Here is a 22519-nt window from a genome sequence, read left to right as displayed (position 1 = left end):
GAGAGAGAGAGAGAGAGAGAGAGAGAGAGAGAGAGAGAGAGAGAGAGAGAGAGAGAGAGAGTAATACGGGGAACTTCGCATACAAACACATTAGGTCCCTTTAGCAGGTCATCTTGAGGGAAAAATATAACGGGCAATGAAACTGATGGCCAATTCAAATGTGTACCATGGTTTTTAAACAGGAATATTTGAAATGAAAGCTATCAATTCAAATTTTATATTTTCAAACAGAAACAAATGAGCACAAACGCATGACAAGATCATACTAACCAGAGATACTAAAACTCGCAATATTAACAATGATACTCACCCATAAGCAGAAACATCAGATTCACCCAATTGTTCTAGGTCATTGATACCAAAAAGAAGAATGAACAGACCAATGAAAAGTAAGGGACACTACCAAAGAGGAACTATTAAGAGACAGCAAACAAGTAGATACTAGAGGAACAGTACCACAAATAATGCATACAAGAAAAGAGACAATGAACCAACCAAAAGCTAGCAATACCAAATGAAGATGTCCTAAGGGGATACGGAAATCTCTTTAAACTTATCTGCCCAGTCCCTTTTACGTTTTTATATCAAATTTTTGATTTTGGTCAATTGATCCTCACTTGGCCATCATGACTTTGACGAACTCCTCGTAGTTGATCTGCCCATCACCATCCACATCAGCCTCACGAATCATCTCATCCACTTCCTCATCTGTCAGCTTCTCACCAAGATTTGTCATAACATGACGAAGCTCAGCAGCAGAAATGAAGCCATTCTGGTCCTTATCAAACACCCGGAAGGCTTCCTTGAGCTCCTCCTCAGAATCAGTGTCCTTCATCTTCCTGGCCATCAGGTTAAGAAACTCAGGGAAATCAATGGTTCCATTCCCATCAGCATCAACCTCATTGATCATATCCTGAAGCTCAGCTTCAGTTGGGTTCTGACCAAGTGAGCGCATGACAGTCCCAAGCTCCTTGGTAGTGATGCAACCTACATCAAAATTTAAAGAAACGTTTAAGCAGATTACAGCTAAGAAATTGGTGGGTGGGGAATAATAACCAGGCTACTAACAAATGAACAAACCACTTGTTTCCCTAAAATTCATTCTAATATATTATTAAAGTTATTATTGTTGAGAGAAACACCACTAAACTGGAAGGAAAAAAATACACACACATACACAAACTATCCCATTTCAACAACCCTTCCACACACCACAATTTCAATAATACTGAAAACAACATATAAGTAGAAGGCAAAAAATTAAAGGCAAAAAATTAAAGGCAAAACAATGATCCAGATCCTGGTATTTCTAAAACAAATATCACAATAACAGTCAGGAAAGAATAGAGCAAACGACAAAATAAATTCACAATTGCCCATTCCAAAAGAAGAGAAACGAATGGATTAGCCAAAAAAATCAATAATATGACCAAGATGCTTTCCAACAACTGACTCTTAACTAGAAAAAATACTCCAGGACTGTTAAAGATCTGTAAAATCTAGAAAAGGATGCCACATGACCCTTAAATATTGTAAAAACTAGAAAAGGATGTCATATGATGTTATGAGAATGCAACCACTAATATAGTACTTCCAGATTTCACAAAAACCCTAAGTATGAACCGATAGTCAAACAATGTAGACTTGTAGAGCAATCTACACTGATTTCTAAATCAGAAAAGTTACTGAAAACAAAGAAAAGGTTATTTTCTGTAAATTGTGAACTGATACCAAAATTTGTTCAAAAATATATTCACAGATTGCTTCCAACCACACATGAAGCAGTGCCATAACACCAAAAAACTATCAAACAATGCATCCTTTGGTGATATCTATTCTTAAACGACAGCAACATACAGCATATCTCTTATGAAATTATCTCTTTATTTTCTCACGTATAGCATATAACATTGTGGTGTCGATTCCAATACCATAAAATTATTTCTGCAACTCCAAAACCATAACAGATGTCTTAAATCAAAACCCCAGTTTTTCCCAAATAGAATAAATTATCCAAACAAGGGAGGAAACATGGTTCGAAGAAAGAATGAGACTGCATAAGCCATCTACCTATCAAATTCAACCCAGAATAGTCCCGACCATGCTGGAAGATTAAATCTAACAAAATGACCTTGTCCTAGCGATCAAAACATGCTCCTAGCATAAAACAATTCAATCGCTGACAAACCCTTGATCAACCGCAAATTTTTACAAGCGAAAAACATTAGATCCAAACATGACAGATTAATTAAGCATCATAAGTACAGAGAACAAAAACGAAAACAAAAATTCTTATGGAAGAGAGACAAAAAGAGGGATCTGAGAAAAGAGACCATCGCCGTCCTTGTCGAAGAGGCTGAAAGCCTCCTTGAACTCTGAGATCTGGTCGTCGGTGAGCTGATCGGCCATTGTTGAGCGTTTGGCTTGCGAGAAAATCACAAAGAAAGTGTCCAAAGGAAAAACAGAGGAAAATAAAATGTGTCCCCAATGTGGAAAAATGTGAGAGACGGGTACGCTTTATATATCAAAAGGAAGAGTGGTGGTCCAGCGGCATCTGATTCTCTCTCATCCGCACGTATTCCTTTTCTTTGAACCTATAATTTGCTTTGCTCTATTAATTAAATCTAAAAACTAAAAACTAAACAAAACAAAAATATCAGGCACGTGTGCAACGTAAGAGTGCATACAGAACACTGTGAAGTAAAAAAAAAGGTAATGAAGGTGAATATTGGCTAAACAGTTTTTTACTATATAGATACTGAGTTATCGGTACACAGTGAACATCATTTTTCTGGCTCAATTTAAAACATAAAATTGAACTTTAGACTTTCCACATGGGATCCAGATCCTCTGCTATGATTTTCTTTGTCATGATCTACTGACTTTCGTCCTATAAATGTCACCTCGTTAAAATTTAATATAAATGATTTAAACTGGACATATCATCCTTTAAAACAAAACCCCAATTTACTCCTAATTAAGAATTGAAAAAAAAAACCCTAACTTAGGGCCAGTTTGATATTGATGTGCTATGAAAATAATCGCTGTCAAATTTACTGTGAAAGAAAATAGTTTTGCGTTTGGTAAACTTTTTCTCAAAAGGTTGTTTGTGCAATAATCAATTTTAGAGTGTTTGATAATACATATCCTTCTGCATGACTATGTGTAGGGGTGTTTTTGTTCTAGCAACCTGACGAATGGGCTTAAATGTATAAGAAGACAACAAACAAAATTTCCCCAAAAGCCTGAGTTCGAAACCAAACTCCCAAAAGGGTTTCTATAAAATCTGATGAGACTTTAGAAAAACACTCTTAGGTTCATCTCACTAACACCAAATAAGCATGATAAATCGATTAATGACTTAGCATGAGGAGCTTGTGGCATGGGAGCAAAACCATCATGAGTTTAGCATGAACAGAGAGAGATAAGCGTGAGTTTCTTACAATGAACAAAGGGTTAAAGTGGAACAGAGGAAGATTAGATAGATTTCTTTCCTAAGGGAAGAGGAAAACAAACGAAGGAGAGAATTGGGTGGCTTGAGTAAAATTCCCAATTTGTTTGACAAAGCGTGGTCAAGCCTTTGATGGTTATTTTGCTAGGTAGAAGAAGCATGGAGGAATAGGGCTCGAAATTGCTGGGTTTTGGAAGCAAGAGAGGAAGCTTGCTCTCTGGATATGGATTGAGTGAATTTTCAGTTGCTTGACAAAGCTTGGTCAAGCTCTAGATGGGTTAGGCTGTGGATGGTTTTCTGGGTAGATGAGGCTCTCTTTTATAGGCTTGAAGAACCCTAATTTCATCTAACTTTTCCTTTCCCTTTTCATCGTTTCTTCCTACTTGATCTAATTTGGTGAAATTCTCCTATCCAAGGAGCATGGGTAAGGAACCCTTTGTGGTTCCAATAGTTTGACGCAGCTGGACCTTCCCATGAAGGGGGAGGCGCCACCTGCTTTCTCTCATGGTTTTCAAGATGGAGCTTGCAAAGGAAAAAGAGATGGGAGGAGTTCTTTGTCCAATGGGTATTCGTCTCTCACACATGGATTTCCACTGGTTCCTGCCATGGTTCCTTGTTTGACCGTCTTGGAATCCTAGCAAGGATGGAGCACAATGCCAGATTTTTTATAAGGTTTTGGGTTGGGCTTGTATGTACAGTGTTGGGTTATCAGCGTGTTATCTCCAAAGATCTAATGAGTTTTCGTCAAGCTGCTAGAAGTGTTTTTGACAAAGTGTTTGGGTGCTCTAATTAACATAAGGTTTTCTAAACAAGCTATTGTATTCTTTCAAAGGCATTGGGTTATGTTCTCTCTCTCTCTCTCTCTCTCTCATGCTAGCCCATGTGTTTGGGCTCAAGAAATGGGCTTGAGTTTTGGGGCTCCCAAGTAGCCCAAAACTTCCATTTCTTGGCTCATCAATGGGCCTCATGAAAGCTTGTTACTATCCATACCACAACCCACTCAAGTAAGTCCCGGGCATTTGAGTGGCTTGGGCCCACTTAAGCTTGTAGCGTGGTTGGGTGTGAAATAATAATTTCACGCTTGGCATGACATGTCAATCGCGTGTTTTAATTTTATCGTCCTTGAATAGAGGCATGATGCTTGATGGGGTAATTAGCATTGGCTCGTAGAGTCAGTGCTTATTTCAACTCTTAGCGTGAGAGATTGCATATTTATTTACATGGCATGTGGTCGTGGCTTGTGCAAGCATGAATGAGGAATTTTGCATGCTCCGAACCGAGTCTTTTTCTTAATAAGGCATTATGTTGGGCCGAGAATTTATTTGGGCCCAACCTTGGATTTTTGGGCCTCAACACTATGCTTATAATACGAGTACGTATTATTGAAAAAAAATACTTTTCCCATTCAATTGTGAAAACCATATTTTACGAGAATAATACATATAGCTGTATTATATCAATTAAAAAAAAGGGATTTGTAGCAAATGCTTTTGCATTGGAATATGGAACATTAAGAGCACTTTCACCCATTTTCCAATGCAAAGAGCAAGGGCTGTTACTATTTATGTGAATAGTAACATCCCTTGCAAAGGCTTGTAGTGTTTTCACCCATTGCCATGGCAACTATTATTCATATGAGATACGACGAGAGGAATTTGTATGAAGTTTTGGTGTGAATCTAAATATTTATTTAAAAAATTCTGAAATTTTTAGTTTTTTTTTTAATTTTTTTCATTGTCGACGCCAAGAACTCAGCAACAAATGGCTGTTTTGCCTTTAGGCTAGCCTTTGCTAGGACCCAACTGCTGCCCGGCAACTTAGGCCCGTTGGAATGCCAACCTGCAATTTGGGCTCACTCCTGCCTAGGCAAAGGCAACCGCTGGAGTTGCTCTAACCTATAGTCCCACCAAACTAAGACCTCAAAACAATATAAAATGTAAAAATAATGGCCTTTGATTTCCCAAGACTTTTTGAACCGTTTCTCCATTTATAATATATATATTTTTTTTTATGTATTTGAGAAAACAAAAATGCTAATCATACATTTATATACCGCTTTGTATACCACTTCTCTAATGGAGTTTGGCCATCATATTGGTGGGCTCCACCTGTATTAGAGATATTGTAAATAAGGTGGTATGCAAATGTGGTATATCTAACATTGGCTTTTTAAAACAAGCATGGTGAAATATGATGGTGAGTATAAAGAAACTCTAACATTGACTCTAGCTTATATAATAAAATGAAGAAATCAGGGAAAGAAAACATACCACGAGGAGCGTTGTGCTGAACAACGTGTTATAAAACTAAGGTAGAAAATGTAGAGAGAAGTGATGTGTTAAAGATAAAGTTTCACCATGTATATTTTTCTTTCATATTTGGTAGAGCCATCTATATATAGGCTTACAGGTTAGGAGATTGAATACCATTATTTACAATATACATATAGGTTATGGTTAATTTCAGTTTGGTACCCTGTAGTTGTACCCTTAAGACATGTTAGTACCTATCTTTTCAATTTTAACAATAACGTACCCTAAGTTTGAAAATTCGCTGCAATGTGGTTCCGCCGTTAGGTGATGACGTGGCACACGTGGGACCTATTATTTTTGCTTATGTGGACAAAATAAGAATTAAATACAAAAATAAAAATAAAAGAAGAGAAAAAACCTCTTCATCTTCGTTTCTCTCTTGTCGCCTCCTCCCCCAACTTTAACCTAAACCATAACCACCACTCCAACCTCAACCCCACCCAACCTAAACCACACATCCTCTCTCTCTCTCTCTCTCTCTCTCTCTCTCTCTCAATCCAAAGCAACCCTCGTTGTCGTTCGCACTAGGAGGTGGTCTTGTTGTGTTGGATTTCAAGGAAGATGATTTCTGTTAGCTTATCTGATTTGTGCCTGGAATCTGGATTGTGTGGTGGCCTTGAGCGATTTAGAAGAAACTGCTCAAATAAGTGATTTGTGTCAACTTGATTTGCAATGGAGTGGGTTGCATCCTATGATTTTCTCACAAACCTACGATTTGTGCATACCCATAATTGCTCAAAAGCATAAAAACTTTGCTGATAAAGATTTAAAACTTGTGGGGTGAGATTCTGCGGCAACAAATCATGGGGGGGAAATTGATTTTGTTGGGTAGGCTGAGGGAATTTGTGTGGAGGGTGGCCGTGGTGGAGAGGAATTGGCGGTGACGACATTCCAAGGTAGAGGGGGAGAGGTGATGACTGCAAATGGCATGAAGGAGAAAAGTGGAGGCATCAAGAGGAAGGGGATGGGGAAGGGGGAACATATTCTGGGTGGGCGGGGGTCTTTGGAGCCGTAAGGCCTAAGGTGCGGGCAACGAGAAACGGAGATGAAGAGGTTTTTTTTCTTCTTTTATTTTTATTTTTGTTTTTACTTTATTTTTGTCCACATAAGTAAAAACAATAGGTCCCACGTGTGCCACGTCATCACTTAACTGATTTTTTGATGCTCAACCTAACATCGGAATTGTGGGGACCAAATCTCACGTGTCATGGCTTAACCCATATGCCACAACTAAAAGACGTGGGATGATCGAACTTCCCTCCCACTAGAGAAGTGCAGAGCAAGGGAGACACAAATCGGTCATCTGATCCCATTACCATGAAGTGGATGACGGGATGCGCAAAGCTAGGGAAGTGGGGCTAAACCCAAGAACTCGAAGTGCTATAAAAACCCGGCTAGACCTCCAGCAAAGGTATGAGAAATTCAATCGAACACTAAGAGTACGCTGCACAAACACTGACTTGAGCGTTGGAGTGACTTTTGCATGTACTCACCCCATTTCCACCATTCGACCTCGGTAACGTAATCCGAAGTTCTCTTTCAACCAAGGAAGCGTGGAAACCTCACTCAATAATTGTGGTGGTGTTTCTTCTTGAAAGAAATCTTGCTCCAACATGAACCACATTGAAACGATTTTTTAAATTTGGGGTACATTACTGTTAACATTAAAAAGATAGGTACTAATATGCCTTAAGGGTACAACTACAGGGTACCAAACTGAAATTAACCCTATACGTTATAAGCACTAATTACAAATATTTAGTGCATAGGTTACGTAGAATCCAAAAACTAAGAGGTATGGTGGTCATCCACCAACTCATGTATTTACAACATTTCTCCTTGGATGTCCACCATACAATGACTTAGTTGTCTCATTAAAACCTTTGCTAGGAAAACCCAGTGGGACAAAACCTTAGTGAAGGAAAAAAGAGTACAACCTTGGTCTAGATCAGTGACATCACGTTGGACAAAACCTTTCACAAACCATGAGTGACGTTGAACAATATATCATGGTTGTGAAAAGCTAAGTAGAATGTGTTAGAGAACCCATTTAGTTGGAGTTACAATACAAATATGATACTTTTTTCTTTTTTCCAATACTCTTTAATCGAATGTGAATATAAATTATTTTTAATATCAACTTTGTACCAAAACTTTGGTTTCCTACCACATTCATATCCACTATTAGTCTTATCATCAAGAGGTCTGTTAAATTGTGACATGGAATGAATGAGCAATGTGGACTCACTCATATTATGCCGCATGTAACGATAAAAATTAATTTAAAATTAAAGTTTAAAAGTTTATTATTATTATTATTATTATTTAAAAACATCTCTCCCTCTTTCCTTCTCTTCGCTCTCTTCGTCTTTGAGTCCAGTTGAGCCCCACCACGGTTCTCCCCGCCGAACACCCAAGCTCAACTCGAGCCTCAGCTGGGAAAAAAAAAAGTATTCAAAGAGAGAGTAAGGACAACAGAGAGGAAGATGGAGAGATTTTTCCTACTTTTAAATTTTTGTTTAAAGGTTCATAGTTTTTTAATGACATGTTTTATTATTTTTTGTGGTCTCATGACTCTCATCTACAACAATATCATAAGTTTACAAACTTCTTGATGGGAAAACTCACGGATGCATAAAAGTGAAAGGAAACCGAAGTTCGAGTATGAAGTTGACACCAAAAAAAAATAAAAAATTCGGTAGTAAAGGTTGAAACTTTGTGAAGTTCAGAGTACTAAAATCAAATTTACCCATTCTTTTTTTTTTTTTTTTTTTTTTTTTTTGTACTCAACTCATTTTACCATTGAATAAAATATAATAAGAAAAAGATCAAAACACAAACACCCACCCGACCCCACACCAATGCCACATACACGCGCTCTAGTAGACCCAACCCAGGTGCGGATGACACCTTGACGAGAAACACTTCTGTGCAATGGGAACAACATTATTTTGTTATCCTCGACCAATCACGTCATGCCATGCGTAATAACTTTTTCACTTGACATAACATAACTAGCTGATGATAGCACGTGTTCACACAAGTTTTTCTGCACCCCAACATGGCTAACAACCATCCCTTCCCCTCCCTCTGCAAACTCGCCAATTGGGTAAAAAGTTGGGTGTCAACAGTAAATTGTTGGATCCTAAGAACACTTCCACCCATTTGCCATGGCAAAGAGAAAAGGCAAGTAAGGATGGTTACTGTTCACATTAATAATATATGCCCTAGCAATATTTTTGTTCCTTTTCCACCCATTGTCATAACAACCCAAGTGCAATTACTATTCACATGGGATTAACTTTACGAACAAACTACAAAAAACCTCCCAACCTATAGGGTCATTTATGAGTTCATACCCGATTTTGAGGACATTTACCAATACATACTCAACGTCACGAAACCTTACAATTTGCCCCTTCCGTTAGTGAGACTTGGGCCTTGCCCGAGCTGGGCTTCTGCAGTGGACTGCTCTAACAGAATGTGCGAGGTAAAATTGACACACCATCATAATAGTTCGGTGGGGCAAAATGGCAGTTATCACTAGTTATATTCTCTACGTTCTGGTGCCAAAATAAGTAAACCCTCTACTACAGTGTTGTTGTCAATCAACCACTAATGAATTGATTGTCAACTGTGCTTTGATGTGACGCAAAATAAAATTGATTTACCATTTCAATTGGCATTAACCACAAATGAAAAACAAGGTTACCATGCCAAATTCAAAGCTTTGTCCGGAAAAAATAAATAAAATAAAATAAAATAAAAAAATTCAAAGCCACAAAAAAGAGAGCAAAACAAATATTGTTACTCAAGTATCTTCTAGTCATTGAAAATTAATGTATGTTGCTACTTTAGTCATTGAAGAAAGAAAAAGGAAAAAAGAACTATAATCATTTTGTTCACAAAATTTTCTAATGTGCAATTTACAGAGGAAAAGGACAGGGAAAGATTCCTACTGGCGTTTCAATGAAGGAAGCAGACAGTCATACACTCGTTCCAAGCGTGAGGTCACTCTGAGTTTATATTCAGTTTGAAGGCTGGGCTTCCCCAAATCAATTATATCTTGACTCAACCTGTTTCATGATATAACAAGTAAGCTATTTTTCCAAATAAAATTACTTTAAAATAATCCCCCAACCCCTCAAGCAAGCTATTAATAAGCAACAAAGATTTTCATCAAAAAGCACAAGAAATTACAGCATTAAAATACAGTAATAGTATGTAAATATGGCGATCTGAAACTAACCACTGCCATTCACCGGTTGCTTTTGCATGTCTCTCGACAGCATGGTATAGGCGATCCAGACTATACAACAGCAATCCGTACACACACTGCGCATCTTTCTCCTGTAAAGTGAAAAACGTATCAAGACTAAGTTGGGGTCGATGACATATTCTTTATTTTCCTCTTTTTCTCCAACAAATAAAAAAATTTAACACAGTTTTGTTTCTTCAGAATCTCAAGAAAAGTAACAGAAGAGCATAAAATAATACAAAGTTAAGATCATTGGGGAACAATAATGATTCTGGAATAAGTTGATATCAGAAAGAATATATACGAAACATGCGAATGAATAAATAATCATGCGGCCAAATATAGCAACAGCTCATTTATCCTTCTCCAACACCCGACCAATCTTGGGGCCTACCCTCCCTGTTGGAACATTTCATACTCTAACCCCAAAATGTGTCTAAAATTTTAAAGCTCAATTCGCTCCACCTCACTGCGATTAATAATATTAGGAAAAAGATAAAGTTAACATTCAAGTTATTTGCAAAATTAAATAATTATTACCAATGAAAAATACAGATCAAACAACAACCCTGATTTAGAAACAAACCACAGGCAAAAAATGTCTAACAAGGAAAAATAAAAACAAAAGTCAATCTTAGGATCAGAATTAATCACAAAACAAGAATCATTGTGCTCACTAAGATTAAATAAAAATGATCAAAACAAAAATATTTTCACTTGAAAAAGAAAATATAGAAAATAATATGTAAAAGAAAATAAGCTGGTGGAGGTTGAATGGAAGAGGAAATTATTTAATTGGGTCTTCCAATCCTGCAATTTTGGAGCAATGGATGATTTTTGCGTTTTTAATTTGTTTTCTAAGTTTTCTATAGATTTCTTGTTTGACTAGGATTTGGTTTACTTATCTTATTAGACTTAGATTTGATTTCCTTTTCTATTTGGTTTTGGATTTCTTTCCTAGAATTAGTTTGATTCACCCATGTCCTACATCAATCACAGGCCATGGAGAGTGGGAGGCCATCCTAAACAACTTGGTAGGGATAAGATTTCCAAAAAGACAACAGGTAAGGAGCTATGGTGTCACACTCCATACAGAATACATGTTTCCCAAGAGTGAGGTTGCATTATGTAACCACACCCCCTAGTTCCACATCTGCATCACCACAAAGTTGCCTCCACATCCATAGAAACTCATAACATTGTCATGTCATGGTAGTAAGGTTGTGCCATCAGCATCAACACCATCTCCTGCTGAGGACATTCATCCACCTCACCACCATCCCCACCTCCTGCATTAGACATGGACACTGCCAAATATAGTCAAGATACACCTATTGACTTCTAGACACTCATGTCGTATGTTGATGTAGACATGAACTGAAGACACGTCAACTTCTAAAAATGCAGGCATGATGTGCCAGTATAATTATATCTGCTGATTTACATAGATATTAATCTATATATGAGTGTATGTTTGCTGGAAAAGTAACCATATATATAAATGAATTTAATGAAATCATAATCATGTGTGGCTTTCTTGATTAAAAATACACAACAACTTGATACGTTTTTTTAGGCAGACTTTCAAAGTAAATCAAGTCAATTCTTTTTAAGCATCCAAAAGAAGTATCATATCAGACAAATATATATATATATATATATATATATTTTAATTTTAGACATCATATGCAGTCAAAAGAGGTACAAGTAAACATGAAATCCAGCAGTAAGTATTGACCAAGGTTGAGGGAGGCAGCTATTAGGAATAATAGTCCTCCACAGTTAGCCGTGACAAGATGGTTTGCATTTCTGAGTGGTCCAAAACATGACACTAGTTTATTGCACCACCGAGTGTGTGTCACTTATACCACTAAAAATATGACAAAGGTGACTCAGGCTGTAGCTAAGTGTGTCACACGTCAATGTGAAACTTTTCCAGAAAATAAGTATGTGTATGAGGTACCAGATTGATTTTCATTTAAAATTATTACATTATTTTACCATCAATCCAAGAACAAACAAATATATATATATATATATATATATATATTACAAAAAGAAAGAGAAAAACAGAAGAAGAAAAGAGCTTATAAACACTGATAAGGTAAATACATCAGATTCCAAATAAATAAGGAGAGTCACCACCTTTTTTTAAGCAACGTTATCTTGCCAAATGGCTAACTGGGAAGTTTTTAACTCGCTAGTCATATAACGGCTTTCAATAAAATCAAGGTAGAAAATTTCAACTTTGGCTGACCGCATGTAATCTTTCCATTCACTAAAGATTTTCTGGCGGCAATCACTATCAGGATAGGTTTGGTGATAACTATCTCTTCTATGCTGGTTTAGGGTTTAGGGGACTTTATCTCATATATATATATATACAGAGAGCTTCCATTGAGGGATCCCTCAAATAAGCTTATTTGAGGGACACCCCTTGTAGGCCCCACTCCGGATTGTATTTCACTAATCCAAACCGTCTATTTTGTAGATACTCATTCAAAGATCATCTCTACAAAAAATCACTTGAATCCGATATCATTTGACCACTCAATTGAGTTATTGAAATTTTAGTACTTTCTTGAAGCATCGTGTTCATTGATTTTGTAAAACACAATTGGATGTCGAAACGGTTTCTGATTTGTCTAATTTTTTGTAAGGATGATCTATGAATGAATACCTAAAAAATGGATGGTTTGGATCATTGGGAAAAAAATTGTAGAGTACTCTAATGGGCGTCCCTCAAATAAAATTATTTGAGGGATCCCTCAATAGAAGGGGATATATATATATATATATATATATATATATTTGTAACTTTGTTATTCCTTATTTGATTTGTTCACAGTTAGATCTACACCTTATGACTCTCTATGAGTTCATGAATCTTTTGGAAACTACTTATTTATTTTCTTCAATATGCAATATCATGCATAAGTTCAAACAAAAAAAATTTAAGACAGCCAATACTGTATACCCTTGCAATTCTTCTTAATGCATATAATCCCAAATTGCATGAGTAAAAACAACAGTTGAAACTAATTCCTCTGTTACAAATGAATTCCATTTGAGAACTGTATGCTACAAAAATGTTGCCCCTTTCTATATTTTATTTGTGTAAAGTTCTATATTTGGTTAAAGTTCTATATTGGGTGCTCTTCTATTAAAATTTTCTTCATCAAGGAAAAATAGAAAAGAGATGCTTAGAATTGAACTCTCACCATCCCTTGATCAACAAACGTACGATACTGCATAATCTTTTTCTCAACCTCCACAACAAGCAACCTCCTCTGAAGCCGAGCAATTCTTCCCCTTCCTTCTGCTCTAGTATCCTGATTTACAAAAGTAGAAATGAGACTAAGCAACTAATACAAATGGGAGAAGAAGAATACGTTTGTTATAATTATAATTTGAAATGCATTACGCAGGATTACAAAATTAAATATTTTCAGATGATTTTAGCTTTCATATTATTTCATAAAGTCCATCTGGCACATGCTATGAAGAATGCACCTGTAATTAAATAGTTAAAACTTCTAAATTACAATTTAACATCCGAATTAGGAATGTCAGAGACAAAAATGAAGTTTTGTGAAGAAAAGTGAATTATAGGTGTTTTAGAAAGCTTTTCAGTTAGGCTATGTTCTGATGCTGCCTTCAATAGTTTTTATTTTTTATTTTTTATTTTTTTATTTTTTATAATTTTATAAAATTTAAAATTTATAAATAAATAAATAAATAAATAAATAAGGCTTTAGAGAGCTCTCCTACCTGTTTGAACCATGCACGCACTAACATTATCAGAACGAGGGAGAGGAAGAATGCCGGTAACGCAGCTAGAATAGCAAAATTGATCTCATTTGCCCTCAAAATCTGGTTGAGTTCAAGCATCGCCCTGTTCATAAGATCATCTTTAGTATCTGAAATATGAAATACGATAGAGTATCTTAAAAACTCGCTTATTGACCAGAGACAGCATGATCAGAAACTCACGTTTCAATATCCAGCTTTAGCTTCTGAACCTGTGTGGCACCAGGCATTTGTAACATGAGAAATAATATAAACAGTGGTAACTTTACTTATAGGTAATAGAGAAACTACCTGAATCAGCATAGCACGAGCCAGCTCTCCGTTAAGAAGGTTTGTAATAGGATGTGTAAGTTCCTTTTCGTACCTATACATTCAGAAACTGAACAAACTCAATTATTTTCTTCTGAAGATATGGAATTTGCTAAAGAAATATAAACATAGGAAATCAGAACAAGACTTCAGTACTTGTCATGTGTGTTTAACAGTTTTCTTTTCTTCAAAAAATAAGTCGAGTAAACAACAGTATTCCTTAACAGAAACTTTAATCAATTCTATTTTAAATAAAATCACATGTTGACATGAAAATTTAATGCTTTTTAGTGACAAATTAAACTGACAACAAATGACAGCAATCAGCCTTTTAGAGATGATGTCCATGGGCATCCACTTGAGCCTCTAGCCACAATCTTGGGATCACATCCAATTTCATGCATTCAATACTTATTCCTAATTATAGTTTACCAAAGGAAATTTGTCTCTGTCTGGCATCTCAAAACCACTTCTCAAGCAAAGCTTCATTCTCTTTACCAAAATTCCCACCACTAATTATTATTTTTCCTTAAATTGTGTCACCAGATCCAATCTTACCAAGTTTCTTATTTCCTTCCACCGCCCCTTCCCACTAAAAATTGCTCATTAAACCCTCCAATCTCTTTGCCAGACTACAAGGAATCTTAACAACGGATAGATAATAGATTGCAAAACTGATCAACACTGATTGGATTAATGTCAACCTCCCCCATTGAAACCCTCCAATCTCTAGTCTTCTCTCCACTTTTTCCACTACAGTGCTCCAAAAATTTACTTCTCTTGAATTCCCTCCAATGGGCAACCCCAAATGCTTTACAGGCCACCTTCCCACCTCACATCCCAATGCCAATGCCAGCTCTTCAACCTCTCCTTCTTCAATGTGTATCCCTGCAATTGAGCACTTGGCTCTATTAATCTTCAAACCAGATATAGCAATAAACACTTCCATCACCCTCGACACCAGAGAAAAGAGATTGTGTTATCTGCAAATTTGCAAAGGAGAAATTTATACTCTTAGCATTCCTATTGTCAGCCCTCCTTTGCTCTTTCAACCAACCAACACAAAACATCAACTACCGAAGTGCATAGAAATGTATCTCCCCTTGTCACGATCTCCTTGTGGCTCCAAATTCTTCATTATTACCTAGGTTAGCAGTTCCTATTGTCTCGTATGAAGTTCTTTGTTATTATATCAATTCCGTTGTTTTTGAAAATTTTACCATCATTTCCGTTGACATATTCTATAAAGGGAAAATCCTTAGCAATGCCCCTGTGGACCTTCGCCTGCATCCCACTTTGGTCCCTTAATATCAATTTGACCCACTTTGCCCTCTAAACTTCATTTCATGTGTTTAAATGGTTCCTGCTGTCAAATATGCTCAATTTACAGTAAAAATGGAGCACGTGGGGCACATGCTCACTTTTTTGATGTCATTAGACTATGGCCTTCTACTTCTGTCTCTTCTTTCTCTTTCTTATCTCCCCCTTCTTTCTCACTCCCCCTGCACATTTCCCTCCTCCAAGCCACTAAGCACATTCAGCTCCCACCTCTAGCACTTCCAAGTTCTCTTCAGGCAAGAAAAATCGAAAATCCATTGCAAGAAGCATACACCCACAAGAATCAAAGGTTCAATTTCATGAATGTATTTTTTATTTTTTTTATTTTTTTTCCTTTTTTCCTTTTTTATTTATTTATTTTATTTTTATTTTTATTTTTATTTTTTTAAGGAAACTTGAATGTTGTGCAATTAAATAAGGATAAGATGTCCAAAGAAAAAACTTACCAGTGACTGAAAAGCTCTACTATACATTATACAAATGGTGAAACATATGGATTGTAATCAAAATAATAAATGAGTTTCTACACTATTCTTTTCCACACCAGGCAGAGTAGTGGTTTAGGCTTAGCTGGAATTTCGCAAACTCAAATACAATTGAAAATAAGACAACCAAATTCGTAGATTAGATTATATTACTATGTATAATTAAAGTGGACTTTTTAGTTGAATACAGCATCCAATCCACATAATTGATCTATTCATATGAACTTCAACAAACAAACAATAAAGGTGGCCATAGCATCCTACGGTTCAATCATAAGTAATCAAATTATTCCAAATTTTATAGCAGAAAAAACAAATGAGAGGCTCAGACGCCAAATATTGCTAGAAGCAACTACATTCAAACAGAATAGAAATACCCACCTGGCCATAACTATTTCAAGCATTTCCTGATCCGGTGCATTCTCTGGGAACTTTTGACCTTTCGTCTGCTCACTGAAAGCTAACAACATTCTGCAAATCAAGCAGATAGAAATGTAAGATTTAAAATATAAGGAAATGACACCTTTGAGCAAAACATCAATGGAAAACCAAAATCCGTTTTTCTGTCAGAGGATAAACAAACCAACTTTAAATGTTCTACATGATAAATGATAAATCAATGAGACACAAAACTAGTGATTTCCAAAGGCAAAAGTTTTGTTTGTATATTGTAGGATATAGTATTATTCCCTTCTACCTTTTATGAAAACAATTGATATAAAAATAAAATAAAAAGGATAACAGCAAACCCAGTACATATCTTCAGAAAAGAAAACACTTCCTTGCTGGTGCATTCCAGTGGCTTCTTGTGTGAGAAGACAGGTTTAAGCTGGTCCATTCCGGGATCGTGTAATGCACTATTGTGCTTGAAGTTTTTTTGGTGGAAAGAAAAGGAGGTGTAGTTCTAGGGAGATGTGCTTATGGGATCCGAAGTGTTTTTTGGCGTCTTTTTGGGCATCTGTAGCTTCAGAGTTAGGGAGTTATCTTTTTCTGTCATTTTTTCAGATTGGAAGGCATAATTTAGCATATGTTTTGTAGTTCTTTGGAATTCTGTCTTTGTTTTGGGGTTTTCCCCTAGGATTGAAGTGTCAGTATGCTTAGTTTTCTTTTAGAAGTGGACTCCTTGTTCACTTTTGTTGTAGTGTTTTATTGTCAATAAAGATTAATGTTTCTTATCATAAAACACAAAAAGAAAAGTGATCCAACTCCAAGGGAAAAAAAAGAAATTTGGGATATTGAATATGCACATTATTCAATATACACAACCCCAACAGTGATTACATTTTTATCTGGGCTAAAGATTTCAGGTTATGAATTGAACGTCCACTTCTTCCACTAAAAAATGAGAAAACTGCCAACCACTGATATAAAACTTGATAAGTCACAAGCTTCATGCTGACAACTTTTGTGATTTTAGAAAGATGAATTGCATGAATAACATTTACCATCCAAGGTTCACGTAAACATAAGTTTGAATTGAAGTGGGAGATAAGAACATTAACCTGTGTAGAGAGTTAGAAGTTAGTTGCACTTCTTCAAGATCCATCATTCCTCTGTGCCTTTTCCTAAATGTCTCAAAAAGTTCATCTCTAATTGACAGAAGCTGGGGAAATTGAGTCAAAATATAACTCGGTCATTAACATATTCAGCTGTTCTATAAATATGCACAAAGTTTGCGGTGAAAATTGAGTGTCAGCTTTTAATCATGAGATGTCAGCTATTTTTTTAAAACAAAAAGACGAAATTTTATTTCAAAAGAGACACTGTACAGTAAAACGGACAAGCAATCCACCATGAATAGATTAGAGAACATTTAATTCAGGCAACATCTAGTTTATCAAACTAAAAATATTCATGACACTACAGCTTTCCACTCTAGAATAACATCAGAAACAGTAGTGTTCCTACAATAAGGAGAAACAGATGCCCAAAGCAAATTTAAACATCTAAGAGATTTTTAACAAGGTTAATTTCTAAAGCAAAGCAAGTTGCAAGGCACCATAGCTTCCTTCGTTTCCAATCAAAGAAAATAACACATTTTTTAGAGCAATAGCAACAAAAAGCAAGATACAAGTCGGATAAATATACCGGTTGCTCTACATGATCGCTAAAGAAGCTGATGGTTGAATCCCTCGCTTCACGAAGCCAATTATCAATGTCAGGGCTTCCCATCAGACGACTATGTCCTATAAGCCACATAGAACAAACTGAGAGGCCAACCACGCCACAAGTATAACGGATCCAATATTGAGTCACTTTCCTTGGTTTCCGATGTTTTGCAACCTAACTCAAAAATAAAAAATAAAGAAAAAGAGTATAAAGAACCAGAAGGAAAAGAAAAATTGAAACAAAATGGAAAGGTTTGTTTGCTGCAGTAAGCTGGATAGTCATGTCACCTATCTTCTCTTGTACACTTCTTCAGGATGTTAAAGGTACAAGTTTTAATTTATTATCCAATAAAATCTAATGTTACTTAATTGGATAAAACAAAATTATGGAAGAAGATCTTACAATATAAGACAAGTACGAATCCAGCTTCTCCAGATTTTGGTAAACCAGATTAATAGCATCCCTAATTTCACAGTCTGTCCACTGGGATCCTTCTTGATTTATCTCCGGTAGTTTCTCAAATAGTAGCGGGACTGAGTAGCTGCCCTCGACAGACGAATCACACTGCACGGTAATTGAATTCACATATTACAATAGTCTTTTCATCCTTCTTGTTTTTCTTTCTTTTGGAATTCCAGATGGTAAAATAATTTTAGAAGTCAGACTACCACTGCAACAAAATCTTTAGCTAGGATGTTCAAAAAGCTACCTGCCGCATTGCATGCAGATGCCCAACAGATGCCTCTAGTTTGAAGAATAAGCCATTAATCCTAATTAATAAGGAGGGCAATGAATTCTCTGGATCTCTCAGTAACTCCTCGCCGAACCTGTCAATTTCCATGTAAACCTATACAAACGGCCATTGACATAAATCATATTCCGACATATACATGTTTAAAAGAAAACAATAAGTAAGAATCTGCAGTTTTCCTGACAGGGTTTAGAGACCATATTCAAATTAAATGATACATTAACAAGGTAAAGCAAACCTCGGCCAAAAATGTGGCAAGGGAACATCTTAAGTTAGTTAATACAGCTATCCTTTCAGATATGTGAGCAGATGCAGAGAGGCATATATTCTTTATAGAAGAACCTTCAGCAACGCATCCATGTATCAGCTGAATTGTTCCTTCAATAAAAGCTTGTGGCCCTCTTTCAAGCACCATAAATTTAACTTTTTGAGCATTTGATCCCTGAAATCAGAAATGTCTGTTTGTATTATTTGTATATAACATCTATAGCTGTGTGTATGGATACTTCAAAAACACAGCCAGCATAAACACACACATAAATAAATATAATAGATAAATGAAAAAAATACCATACACCATGAAATATAAAAAATAATGACAGGTATCATAACCTACATCGAAACACATCCAAAAGATCAAACCATTTGGTTTGACTTTTTATCTTTTTCCTTTTGCTTTCCAGATAGTACTTATTCAACATTGTTTCTAGCTCTTTTTTTCAATGAAAAGATTAAATTTTATTTCATAAGAAGCGCTGTACAGTGAAGTGGACAAGTAATCTACCAAGAGTAGAATCTAAAGTTGTGTTGCTCATTAAAATATAACAAATTTCTCACCTCAGCCCTAGATTGCCAAAACTGCATGTTCTTCTGGATATTATGCAGATTGGAGAAGATGTGCTCCAAAATATCATGTAGAACATCACAAACTCTAGATGCCTCTGTTGTTACCCTGCATATTAAAGAACCAAACTTTTTACAGTTTTCATCTAACAAGATCTAATAGCACATAAAAAATGGAATTCTCGTGTGGCAACTAAGTATGATATGGATGATCAAAAGAATTTTGAATCATAAATAAGGCGATGATTATTGCCAGACATTGACTGAAGCTTCATGTTTCAGTACGAGGGCCAACTGCGAGGCGGCTGCAAACTTTTTTTTATAATTTTTATTAATGCTAAACAAGACTTTATTAACAAAAAGCCATTGTGCGGCACTAAGGAAAACATTTCCCTCAAAATGAAAAACAAAACAAAACCCATAACCATCATCTACCTACACCAAAGGAACTACAAACTGTAACCAAAGCAACACCAGCAGGCATGGACATACAACAGCAATCCAATTTGAAAAAAAAAATTATTAATAATAACAGTAAATGAGTTCTCCGTAAACTTGGATGACACCAATGTGAATTGATGGCTATTACATGTGGTTTAGGTGCAAATGCACAGGACCACGCATCTAAAGGCCCCACAATTTGTAATATGACATGTTGCAAAACTATATTTGTTAAAAACCTAACTTAGAATTGGCAAAAAAATAATAATAATAACAAAAAACTCTACCATAAACCTCAGACTCTCATCCTTCAGAAAAAACAAAAATGGCCAAAAAGGTTGTGAGGTTTGAAGTAAACCAAAACCATGTTATTGCCTTAGAGGATTAGCGAATTCAACCCAAAGGGTTTGGGGTTGACATAAGCAATGGACTGGACCACCTAAATGCTATGTTCTGCAGTGCATGTCTAAATTTGTGGTGTTGAAATGTTGTGCCGTTTACTGTTAGCTACGGTTGAGTGACCTAGTGTAATTCAATTTTTTATGCAATTTACAATCCATAGGCCTAAATAGCTGAACTCAGACTGACTTAGCAATTTAATTAGGCTGAGCACCGAGAAATTATTTAGGGTTTTAATTTTTCAACCATGTTAAATGAAGCAGTCATAAGAGGTAGTTCTAGCACATAAAATCAACCAAGCATAACCGGAAAGATTCTTCAAATAGTCCTAGTGTGTCCTATTCACCCGTCTAGCACAATTCACACACAGTTAACATGTAGCATAAGAGCTACCACAGAAATTGTTAAACATTGAAAAATGATTATGTCTTTATGTGTATAAATATAATAATACAAACACTCAAAAACCTACATTTTCCACGCGCATCAAAACACCAACCAATATAACAAGTAAACTTCATATGTAACATCAAAAAGTGCATTTCACAAAACTGAGCTAATTTTCATTGTTCTTAAATGAATCCACGTTTCGCAACCAATAAAACATCATAAAAAGCAAGGGACAGGCCATAAAGAAGGTATTAACCATGCCGTCGATTCTCAATTGTATATATGCATGCATACACTATCTCTGCAGCAAACAGAAGCAGAAAATTCATAACTTCAACAAAAGGAAAAAAATATAAACATTCCCCCTCCGTCAGTTTCGTTGGCAGCCAAAGACGGCTTAAAAATTGACAACAAAACAAAGAGTAATGACAGAGAGAAGCGTACGGAGAGTATTGCAGTGAATTAGAAGGCAGCGGTAGGGGAAGACATGCTCGGCGTTTCCGTGATCTGCCACGAAAATAAATTGGAATTTTCCCGAGAAAATTGGAATCAGAAGAGGGGACGAAGCCCACTACTCGGTTCCAGAGACAGCTGGAGTACAGCGAAATTAGGGTTTTTAGGCCCTTGTTTTCGTTCCCATTAGTTGCTGGAGCTGCAGGTACCTCCATTGCCTTGAAAGCTTTTTTTGTCCTTCTTCTCACTGTATATTGCAAGCGGTAGCAGAGAGAGTGAACAATGCATGAAACCGAATGCTGAACTTTGACCCATACATCATACACGGGCATTGAGGAACCGGGCCGGACCGCGATTTCAATGAAGCCGGGTTAACACCCAACCCGACATGACCTGGCAGTGGCAATATTGTACACAAATTCGTTTAAAAAGACACGAATTCGCACACAAAAAATAAGTATTCCAGTCATTCCAGTAGGGGCTTAAAAGTAGGGGGTCATTTATATCGAAAACCGGACCGGTTTTGGTGGGTTGGTCTAGTTTTTTAAATAAAATTATTAAAATCGGCAGATAGAATTGGCCGACCCGATAGTGAACCGATTTGAACCGGTTTGAATTTTTTTAAACCGTCGAAACCCAAACCAAACCGCTTCCTTGTAAATTGTCTAAAAATTCGAAGAAAGTGCACTGATGGGGAGCTGAACTCTGTTGAGAGTGCAGACACAAGGCCCAAATTCCACTAGATTGATGCGTCTTTCTTGTGAAATGTCTGTATGATTGTAATATTTATTACAATCTTAAAGAATTAAAAAAATATTTTAAAAAAAGTTAGGTTTCCCTGCCCCCATGAACTCTCCTTTTCCTATTCTTCTTTCAACCACCGTTTTCTTCTGTTCTCTCTCCATTTTTTCTTCTTTCTTCTTCCTCCCACCACTGGTTGCATCTTCTTCTTTTTCCCCACAAAGTGGTCTTTAAGCCCTCAATCTCAGTTCAATCCTCTACCATCGATGCTAGCCGAACCAAACCGCACCGCACCAACTTCTCGGCATGCCAATTGTAGTCGGTCTTACATCTCCTCGCGCGGTGGCAGTCTCCAAAATAGCTATGCCGATGTACTCCGGTTCGGTGATCGGCAACTCTTCCAAGCCACCGTTATCGAACCGTGAACAC

The 22519-nt window shown here is 36.4% G+C and overlaps 2 protein-coding genes across 6 annotated transcripts; both read right to left on the bottom strand.

Moving 5' to 3' along the window:
• Positions 1 to 276: 276 nt before the first annotated feature.
• On the bottom strand, positions 277 to 2502 carry LOC103326899 (calmodulin-7). Its single transcript, XM_016793080.2, has 2 exons — positions 2334 to 2502; positions 277 to 987 (listed from the first exon to the last, which is right to left on the bottom strand). The coding sequence occupies exons 1-2, from the start codon at positions 2407 to 2409 to the stop codon at positions 614 to 616; spliced, it is 450 nt and encodes a 149-aa protein (XP_016648566.1). The 5' UTR covers positions 2410 to 2502; the 3' UTR covers positions 277 to 613.
• Positions 2503 to 7957: 5455 nt separating this feature from the next.
• On the bottom strand, positions 7958 to 21641 carry LOC148919325 (protein DGS1, mitochondrial-like). 5 transcript variants are annotated; one of them, XM_089048877.1, is made up of 15 exons: positions 21341 to 21640; positions 19661 to 19775; positions 19062 to 19265; positions 18782 to 18919; positions 18475 to 18636; positions 18052 to 18246; positions 17466 to 17566; positions 16345 to 16434; positions 14123 to 14195; positions 14015 to 14043; positions 13793 to 13916; positions 13243 to 13353; positions 10013 to 10113; positions 9723 to 9839; positions 7958 to 8198 (listed from the first exon to the last, which is right to left on the bottom strand). In XM_089048877.1, the coding sequence occupies exons 1-15, from the start codon at positions 21562 to 21564 to the stop codon at positions 8195 to 8197; spliced, it is 1788 nt and encodes a 595-aa protein (XP_088905003.1). In that variant the 5' UTR covers positions 21565 to 21640; the 3' UTR covers positions 7958 to 8194. The 5 variants fall into 5 exon arrangements, 2 of the variants coding, with proteins under 2 accessions (XP_088905003.1, XP_088905002.1); XR_016125363.1 differs by lacking the exon at positions 7958 to 8198 and adding an exon at positions 11115 to 11328 and having other exon boundaries at positions 9785 to 9839; positions 21341 to 21641; XR_016125364.1 differs by lacking the exon at positions 7958 to 8198 and adding an exon at positions 11160 to 11328 and having other exon boundaries at positions 9785 to 9839; positions 21341 to 21641.
• Positions 21642 to 22519: the final 878 nt, after the last annotated feature.

Source organism: Prunus mume, linkage group LG3, assembly GCF_029339155.1.
Source record: "Prunus mume cultivar Tortuosa linkage group LG3, ASM2933915v1, whole genome shotgun sequence".
Classification (NCBI taxonomy): Eukaryota; Viridiplantae; Streptophyta; class Magnoliopsida; order Rosales; family Rosaceae; genus Prunus; species Prunus mume.
This window is presented reverse-complemented; position numbering and strand designations above follow the sequence as displayed.